Genomic DNA, 10000 nt, shown 5'->3' with positions numbered 1-10000 from the left:
GGTTGGGCCAGATTTTCTGAGTGCTGTCCTGAGGCTCTATGGGGTTGGTTTGGGTTGGTGAACTGAGCCTCAGAACCAGCTGGCTGAGTGCTGTCCTGAGGCTCTATGGGGTTGGTTTGGGTTGGTGAACTGAGCCTCAGAACCAGCTGGTTGAGGGGACTCTCCTCTTGTTTCATCTCTTGACATTGCAGAGCTGTGTGATGGAATGTTTTGGGGTCACTTGTTTTTAGATGGTTGTAAAATTTGATGGCTCTTTTTTCTATTCGAATGAGGAGGGGGTATTGGCCCAATTCTGCTCTACATGCGTTATTTGGAGTTTTTCTTTGCACTTGCAATACAGTCTTGCAAAACTCTGCATGCAGTATTTCGATTGGATGTTTGTCCCATTTGGTAAATTCATTATTAGAGATTGGACCCCATACTTCACTGCTATATAGAGCAATTGGTTTCTCTCTCTCTCTCTCTCTCTCTCTCTCTCTCTCTCTCTCTCTCTCTCTCTCTCTCTCTCTCTCTCTCTCTCTCTCTCTCTCTCTACTCAATTACATTTTCTCTCTCTATTCAATTCAATTTCAATTCTCTCTGTCTCTCCTGCTGTGCAGCCTGCTAGCAGCAGGGTTGCAGGGGATGTTCATTCACAGTATGATCCCATCCATTAATTACAGTGCTGATGGTCAACCTAGATCTTTTCTTTATTGAGTGCTAACATTAGAGACAGTCAATAAAGCATGGATGTCAACAAATTAACAATGGACTGATTTGAATTAAGGTTGCAATTTAAATTCAGTTTACCCAGACCTTGTCTGTCTATGTCCAATTTTAGCAACGTACTGAACCCAGACGGAACCCAGACTGTCAGAAACCTCAGATAAAGCATGTCAGTGAATTATCAGAGGATGAATGTGGCCGAGACGAGGAGGGCTATTGATTGGCTGTTGGGGAGGAAACAGTGTTGCGAGGTGGTGTTGGCCATGAGTTGTGGTCAGACTGAGCGAATGCTGAGCACACTTCTCGGGGATTTGATTAAAACATAACGAACCCCCTCCACTCTCCCTCCCCCTGTTTCTTAACATCCCTTCATCCCTCATTCCCAGCCACCCGCATATCTGCATAAAGGGAAGGCTGAACAGAAAGTGCACTGCTGCAAAGTTGTCAGTCGCGATAAACACAGAGACAAGTAGTGTCTGTGTGTTTGTGTGTGTGTGTGTGTGTGTCTGTGTCTGTGTGTGTGTCTGTGTGTGTGTGTGTCTGTGTCTGTGTGTGTGTGTGTGTCTGTGTGTGTGTGTGTGTGTGTGTGTGTGTGCGTAATGTGTATGTGCGTGTTTGTTCCTTATTAAATGTCCTAAAAGCGTGTCCTAAAATTGTGGTTGTCCTATGTGTCACATCTTGTTGAGTGTGACGTGTTTGGCCTTGTGACTGTAGAGTTGAATACCCTTCTGACTCCCTCCTCCCAAACAACACAAGATACAGATCTGCTACTAAGATAATTGTAGTCAAACACAACACTAAGCTCTGACTTCTCTGGTTCCCATTTCAACAATGCCTTTTTGTCTGTCTTCTCTTTCTGCTTCTGTGGTGGCAGGTAGCCTAGTCAAATCAAATCAAATCAAAGTTTATTTGTCATGTGCGCCGAATACAGGCTCTAACAAATAGTGCAAAAAAGGTATTAGGTGAACAATAGGTAAGTAAAGAAATAAAAACAACAGTAAAAAGAGAGTGAAAAATAACAGTAGCGATGCTATAAAAGTAGCGAGGCTATAAAAGTAGCGAGGCTACATACAGAAACCGGTTAGTCAGGCTGATTGAGGTAGTATGTACATGTAGATATGGTTAAAGTGACTATGCATATATGATGAACAGAGAGTAGCAGTAGCGTAAAGAGGGGTTGGTGGGTGGTGGGTGGGACACAATGCAGATAGCCCGGTTAGCCAATGTGCGGGAGCTCTGGGTGGTCAGGCCAATTGAGGTAGTATGTATTGTGTAGTTAAAGTGACTATGCATATATGATAAACAGAGAGTAGCAGCAGGTTAAAATAGGGGTTCGGGGGGACACACCCAATGCAAATAGTCCAGGTAGCCATTTCATTACCTGTTCAGGAGTCTTATGGCTAGGGGGTAAAAACTGTTGAGAAGCCTTTTTGTCCTATATCGCTTGCCATGCGGTAGTAGAGAGAACAGTCTATGACTGGGGTGGCTGGGATCTTTGACAATTTTTAGGGCCTTCCTCTGACACCACCTGGAGTAGAGGTCCTGGATGGCAGGCAGTTTAGCCCCAGTGATGTACTGGGCCGTACGCACTACCCTCTGTAGTGCCTTGCGGTCGGAGGCCGAGCAATTGCCGTACCAGGCAGTGATGCAATCGATGTTGCAGCTATAGAACCTTTTGAGGATCTGAGGACCCATGCCAAATCTTTAATGTTTCCTGAGGGGGAATAGGCTTTGTTGTGACCTTTTCACGACTGTCTTGGTGTGTTTGGATCATTCTAGTTTGTTGGTGATGTGGACACCAAGGAACTTGAAGATCTCAACCTGCTCCACTACAGCCCTGTCAATGAGAACGGGGGCGTGCTTGGTCCTCCTTTTCCTGTGGTCCACTATCATCTCCTTAGTCTTGGTTTAGTTTAGGGAGAGGTTGTTATTCTGGCACCACCCGGCCAGGTCTCTGACCTCCTCCCAATAGGCTGTCTCGTCATTATCGGTGATCAGGCCTACCACTGTTGTGTCGTCTGCAAACTTAATGATGGTGTTGGAGTCGTGCCTGGCCATGTAGTCATAGGTGAACAGGGAGTACAGGAGGGGACTGAGCACGCACCCCTGTGGGGCTGCAGTGTTGAGGATCAGCAAGGCAGATGTGTTGCTACCTACCCTCACCACCTGGGGGCGGCCCGTCAGGAAGTCCAGGATCCAGTTGCAGAGGGAGGTGTTTAATCCCAGGGTCCTTAGCTTAGTGATGAGCTTTGAGCGCACTATGGTGTTGAACGCTGAGCTGTAGTCAATGAATAGCATTCTCACATAGGTGTTCCTTTTGTCCAGGTGGGAAAGGGCAGTGTGGAGTCTAATAGAGATTGCATCATCTGTGGATCTGTTTGGGTGGTATGCAAATTGGAGTGGGTCTAGGGTTTCTGGGATAATGGTGTTGATGTGAGCCATTACCAACCTGTAAAAGCACTTCATGGCTACGGACGTGAGTCCTACGGGTCTGTAGTCATTTAGGCAGGTTGCCTTCGTGTTCTTGGGCACAGCGACTATGGTGGTCTGTTTGAAACATGTTGGTATTACAGACTCAATCAGGGACATGTTGAAAATGTCAGTGAAGACACCTGCCAGTTGGTCAGAACATGCCCGGAGCACATGTCCTGGTAATCTGCCTGGCCCCGCAGCCTTGTGTATGTTGACCTGTTTAAAGGTCTTACTCACGTCGGCTACGGAGAGTGTGATCACACAGTCGTCCGGAACAGCTGATGCTCTCATGTATGCCTCAGTTTTGCTTGCCTTGAAGCGAGCATAGAAGTGATTTAGCTCGTCTGGTAGGCTTGTGTCACTGGGCAGCTCGCAGCTGTGCTTCACTTTGTAGTCTGTAATAGTTTGCAAGCCCTGCCACATAAGATGAGCGTCGTAGTATGTTTCAATCTTAGCCCTGTATTGACGCTTTGCCTGTTTGGTGGTTCGTTGCAGGCATAGCAGGATTTCTTATAAGCTTCCGGGTTAGAGTTCCGCACCTTGAATGCTCAGTGTGAATGTAGCCTGTAATCCATGGCTTCTGGTTGGGGTATGTACGTACAGTCACTGTGGGGATGACGTCCTCGATGCACTTATTGATGAAGCCAGTGACTGATGTGGTATACTCCTCAATGCCATCGGAAGAATCCCGGGACATGTTCCAGTCTGTGATAGCAAAACAGTCCTGTAGTTTAGCATCTGCTTCATCTGACCATTGGGCGAGTGCAAGAGTGTTCGAGCCAGTAACTGAAAGGTTGCTGGTTTGAATCCCAGAACCGGCAAGGTGGAGAAATCTGCCATTGAGCAAGGCGGTTAACAACAACTGGGTGCTGATAATGTAAACTAAGGCAGCCCACTGCAGCCCACTGCAGCTCTCTGATTCACCCTGTCGTTCTCAACTAACATCAAGGCGGTGGCCCGTTCCTGTAGGTTCATGCTCTACAACATCCGCAGAGTACGACCCTGCCTCACACAGGAAGCGGCGCAGGTCCTAATCCAGGCACTTGTCATCTCCCGTCTGGATTACTGCAACTCGCTGTTGGCTGGGCTCCCTGCCTGTGCCATTAAACCCCTACAACTCATCCAGAACGCCGCAGCCCGTCTGGTGTTCAACCTTCCCAAGTTCTCTCACGTCACCCCGCTCCTCCGCTCTCTCCACTGGCTTCCAGTTGAAGCTCGCATCCGCTACAAGACCATGGTGCTTGCCTACGGAGCTGTGAGGGGAACGGCACCTCAGTACCTCCAGGCTCTGATCAGGCCCTACACCCAAACAAGGGCACTGCGTTCATCCTCCTCTGGCCTGCTCGCCTCCCTACCACTGAGGAAGTACAGTTCCCGCTCAGCCCAGTCAAAACTGTTCGCTGCTCTGGCCCCCCAATGGTGGAACAACTCCCTCACGACGCCAGGACAGCGGAGTCAATCACCACCTTCCGGAGACACCTGAAACCCCACCTCTTTAAGGAATACCTAGGATAGGATAAAGTAATCCTTCTCACCCCCCTTAAAAGATTTAGATGCACTATTGTAAAGTGGCTGTTCCACTGGATGTCATAAGGTGAATGCACCCATTTGTAAGTCGCTCTGGATAAGAGCGTCTGCTAAATGACTTAAATGTAATGTAAATGTAAATGATTTAGACGTATTGGATGAAATGTGAAACACATATTTCAGTTGTGTGCAACTGACTAAGTTTTCCATTTTATTCTCTCTCTCTCTCTCTCTCTCTCTCTCTCTCTCTCTGTCTGTCTGTCTGTCTGTCTGTCTGTCTGTCTGTCTGTCTGTGTAGTTAAATGGAGGAGAAAGAGAGGAGTAGGAGTCGGTCTCTGTCTCGTAGCCGTAGGGCCACCCGGGTGCAGCAGGTGGTGGGGACGTTGATCAGACGCACCCGCGAATCACTCAGCAGGTACAGTATCAACACATGAGAGGCATATGCATTCACAGATAGAGGAACACACATTCACAGATAGAGGAACTCACAGACAGAGAAACCTACAGAGATTTGTTGTCAAGAGGTTTGCAGTCCCACAATAGAATGAGGTGTGTGGACAGGCCACCTGTTAGTCATGCTAGTAAACACGTCAGAAACAGCTGACAGAGATGGAAGGGGATGCCTTTAGCCCTCTGTAGTGAATCTAATTCAATGTTTTACACAAATACTTTACTCACATAGTATCACACCAGCTGCTCTGCCACTCCCAATAACCCCTGACCTCTAACCCCTATTTAACCACTGTTTGACCTCTCAGAGAGCGGATCCTTGGCGATGGGAGGTCCAACCGGTCTGGCAGCGTGACCAGTCAGAACTTCCCGGTGAGGCTAACGGTTCAGATCGTCAGAGACCCGGTGTTGGACTCCAGCGGTCATGGGTTCTCCCTCTCCAAACAGCACCCTCTGCTGGTCAGGGACGTGGCTGCAGGTACGCCGTGCGCGTGTGTGTCTGAGAGATCGAGAGAGTGAACGCTCTCTCTGAAATGTGGCCACCTGCTTCATCAAATCAAATCAAATCAAATCAAATTTATTTATATAGCCCTTCGTACATCAGCTGATATCTCAAAGTGCTGTACAGAAACCCAGCCTAAAACCCCAAACAGCAAACAATGCAGGTGTAAAAGCACGGTGGCTAGGAAAAACTCCCTAGAAAGGCCAAAACCTAGGAAGAAACCTAGAGAGGAACCAGGCTATGTGGGGTGGCCAGTCCTCTTCTGGCTGTGCCGGGTAGAGATTATAACAGAACATGACCAAGATGTTCAAATGTTCATAAATGACCAGCATGGTCGAATAATAATAAGGCAGAACAGTTGAAACTGGAGCAGCAGCACAGTCAGGTGGACTGGGGACAGCAAGGAGTCATCATGTCAGGTAGTCCTGGGGCACGGTCCTAGGGCTCAGGTCCTCCGAGAGAGAGAGAAAGAAAGAGAGAATTAGAGAGAGCATATGTGGGGTGGCCAGTCCTCTTCTGGCTGTGCCGGGTGGAGATTATAACAGAACGTGGCCAAGATGTTCAAATGTTCATAAATGACCAGCATGGTTGAATAATAGTAAGGCAGAACAGTTGAAACTGGAGCAGCAGCATGGCCAGGTGGACTGGGGACAGCAAGGAGTCATCATGTCAGGTAGTCCTGGGACATGGTCCTAGGGCCCAGGCCAGTTGAAACTGGAGCAGCAGCATGGCCAGGTGGACTGGGGACAGCAAGGAGTCATCATGTCAGGTAGTCCTGGGGCATGGTCCTAGGGCTCAGGTCCTCCGAGAGAGAGAAAGAAAGAGAGAAGGAGAGAATTAGAGAACGCACACTTAGATTCACACAGGACACCGAATAGGACAGGAGAAGTACTCCAGATATAACAAACTGACCCTAGCCCCGACACATAAACTAATGCAGCATAAATACTGGAGGCTGAGACAGGAGGGGTCAGGAGACACTGTGGCCCCATCCGAGGACACCCCCGGACAGGGCCAAACAGGAAGGATATAACCCCACCCACTTTGCCAAAGCACAGCCCCCACACCACTAGAGGGATATCTTCAACCACCAACTCACCATCCTGAGACAAGGCCGAGTATAGCCCACAAAGATCTCCGCCACGGCACAACCCAAGGGGGGGGCGCCAACCCAGACAGGCCGACCACAACAGTGAATCAACCCACCCAGGTGACGCACCCCCCCCCAGGGACGGCATGAGAGAGCCCCAGTAAGCCAGTGACAGGGTAGAGGCAGAGAATCCCAGTGGAAAGAGGGGAATCGGCCAGGCAGAGACAGCAAGGGCGGTTCGTTGCTCCAGAGCCTTTCCGTTCACCTTCCCACTCCTGGGCCAGACTACACTCAATCATATGACCCACTGAAGAGATGAGTCTTCAGTAAAGACTTAAAGGTTGAGACCGAGTTTGCGTCTCTGACATGGGTAGGCAGACCGTTCCATAAAAATGGAGCTCTATAGGAGAAAGCCCTGCCTCCAGCTGTTTGCTTAGAAATTCTAGGGACAATTAGGAGGCCTGCGTCTTGTGACCGTAGCGTACGTGTAGGTATGTACGGCAGGACCAAATCAGAGAGATAGGTAGGAGCAAGCCCATGTAATGCTTTGTAGGTTAGCAGTAAAACCTTGAAATCAGCCCTTGCTTTGACAGGAAGCCAGTGTAGAGAGGCTAGCACTGGAGTAATATGATCAAATTTTTTGGTTCTAGTCAGGATTCTAGCAGCCGTATTCAGCACTAACTGAAGTTTATTTAGTGCTTTATCCGGGTAGCCGGAAAATAGAGCATTGCAGTAGTCTAACCTAGAAGTGACAAAAGCATGGATTAATTTTTCTGCATCATTTTTGGACAGAAAGTTTCTGATTTTTGCAATGTTACGTAGATGGAAAAAAGCTGTCCTCTAAATGGTCTTGATATGTTCTTCAAAAGAGAGATCAGGGTCCAGAGTAACGCCGAGGTCCTTCACAGTTTTATTTGAGACGACTGTACAACCATTAAGATTAATTGTCAGATTCAACAGAAGATCTCTTTGTTTCTTGGGACCTAGAACAAGCATCTCTGTTTTGTCCGAGTTTAATAGTAGAAAGTTTGCAGCCATCCACTTCCTTATGTCTGAAACACATGCTTCTAGCGAGGGCAATTATGGGGCTTCACCATGTTTCATTGAAATGTACAGCTGTGTGTCATCCGCATAGCAGTGAAAGTTTACATTATGTTTTCGAATAACATCCCCAAGAGGTAAAATATATAGTGAAAACAATAGTGGTCCTAAAACAGAACCTTGAGGAACACCGAAATTTACCGCATCACACGCATCATGCCGCAGTAGACTCGCCCACAGCAAGACAGATTTAGGCACACACAAACACATGCACACACACATGTGTGCGTACGCACACACACACCAACCCTCTCCTGGCATTTAGAATGCCAGGCACCGTGCCAGAAAAGCCAGTGAAACAACAGAGCCACTTGCTCATCCTTTTTAGATTTGATAACTCTTCATTTAGTTGGACACACACATTAACACACACACACACACCTTGCTGAGCTGTGTGTTTCTTTCCTCTCTGTAGAAACTACTGATCAATACCCTGAGAAGTACCCTGCTGCCCCCGGCCCAATAATCACAACTTGCTGCAGAGAGAGAGGGGAAGTGAGAGAAAGAGAGAGGGGGGGGACAGAGAGGGAGGGAGAGAGAGAAGGGGAGGGAGAAAGAGAGGGAGGGACGGAGGGGGGAAACAGAGAGGGAGGGAGAGAGAGAGAGGGGGAGACAGAGAGGGAGGAAGGGAGAGAGAGAGAGAGGGGAAGACAGAGAGGGAGGGAGGGAGAGAGAGAGGGGGAGACAGAGAGGGAGGGAGAGAGAGAGGGGGACAGAGAGGGAGGGAGAGAGAGAGAGAGGGGAAGACAGAGAGGGAGGGAGAGAGAGAGGGGGACAGAGAGGGAGGGAGAGAGAGAGAGAGAGAGAGGGGAAGACAGAGAGGGAGGGAGGGAGAGAGAGAGGGGGAGACAGAGAGGGAGGGAGGGAGAGAGAGAGGGGGAGACAGAGAGGGAGGGAGAGAGAGAGAGAGGGGAAGACAGAGAGGGAGAGAGAGAGAGGGGAAGACAGAGAGGGAGGGAGGGAGAGAGAGAGGGGGAGACAGAGAGGGAGGGAGAGAGAGAGAGAGAGGGGAAGACAAAGAGGGAGGGAGAGAGAGAGGGGAAGACAGAGAGGGAGGGAGAGAGAGGGGGAAGACAGAGAGGGAGGGAGGGAGAGAGAGAGGGGGAGACAGAGAGGGAGGGAGAGAGAGAGAGAGGGGAAGACAGAGAGGGAGGAGAGAGAGAGGGGGACAGAGAGGGAGGGAGAGAGGGGGAGACAGAGAGGGAGGGAGAGAGAGGGGGAGGGAGGGAGAAAGGAAGGGGAGACAGAGAGGGAGGGAGAGAGAGGGAGAGCAAGAGAGAGAGAGAAAGAGAGAATGCTATTTCTAGTGGGTTTAGGGTTAAGGTTAGAATTCGGTTTAGGGTTAAGGTTAGAATTCGGTTTAGGGTTAGGGTTAGTTTTAGGGTTAGGATATAGGGTCAGGGTTAGGTTTTGGGGTTAAAGAAAATAGGATGTTGAATGGGACTGAATTGTATGTCCTCGCAAGGTTAGCTGGGCAAGACTGTGTGTGTGTGTGTGTATGTGTGTGTGTGTGTGTATGTGTGCGTATGTGTGTGTGTGTGTGTGTGTGTGTGTGTGTGCGTGTGTGTGTGCGTGTGATAGTGCCATAGGCTGTCAGTGGTTAGTAGAGTGGGATCAGGGACAGGGCTTTGCTGGACAAGCGGAGGGGTGTGTGTGTGTGTGTGTGTGTGTGTGTGTGTGTGTGTGTGTGTGCGTGTGTGTGTGTGTGTCTGTGGAGAGAGTGGGCAGCAGAGTAACTGCTGTGCCTCAGTCCTGCTCTCTGGCCTGAAGACACATAAATAACCAACCAGAGAAAGCAGAGAGGCTGACAGAGAGGCTGACAGAGAGGCTGACAGAGAGACTGGCAGAGAGGCTGGCAGAGAGGCTGACAGAGAGGCTGACAGAGAGACTGTCAGAGAGACTGGCAGAGAGGCTGACAGAGAGGCTGACAGAGAGACTGTCAGAGAGACTGGCAGAGAGGCTGACAGAGAGAGTGTCAGAGAGACTGGCAGAGAGGCTGGCAGAGAGGCTGGCAGAGAGACTGACAGAGAGACTGGCAGAGAGGCTGACAGAGAGGCTGTCAGAGAGACTGGCAGAGAGGCTGACAGAGAGGCTGTCAGAGAGACTGGCAGAGAGGCTGGCAGAGAGGCTGACAGAGAGACTGGCAGAGAGGC

General features: G+C 49.5%; 1 protein-coding gene across 1 annotated transcript in view; it reads left to right on the top strand.

Moving 5' to 3' along the window:
* The window catches only part of LOC115129152 (uncharacterized), a 46021-nt gene that overhangs the window by 17499 nt on the left and 18522 nt on the right, over positions 1 to 10000 (top strand). Inside the window, 2 exon segments of the mRNA XM_065018581.1 lie at positions 5003 to 5119; positions 5463 to 5632. Of these exon segments, the coding sequence (XP_064874653.1) occupies positions 5007 to 5119; positions 5463 to 5632 (283 nt within the window). The 5' untranslated portion in view covers positions 5003 to 5006.

This window comes from Oncorhynchus nerka, linkage group LG5 (assembly GCF_034236695.1).
Source record: "Oncorhynchus nerka isolate Pitt River linkage group LG5, Oner_Uvic_2.0, whole genome shotgun sequence".
NCBI lineage: Eukaryota > Metazoa > Chordata > Actinopteri > Salmoniformes > Salmonidae > Oncorhynchus > Oncorhynchus nerka.
Note: the sequence above shows the minus strand (reverse complement) of the source record. Positions and strands in the feature narration are given on the sequence as shown.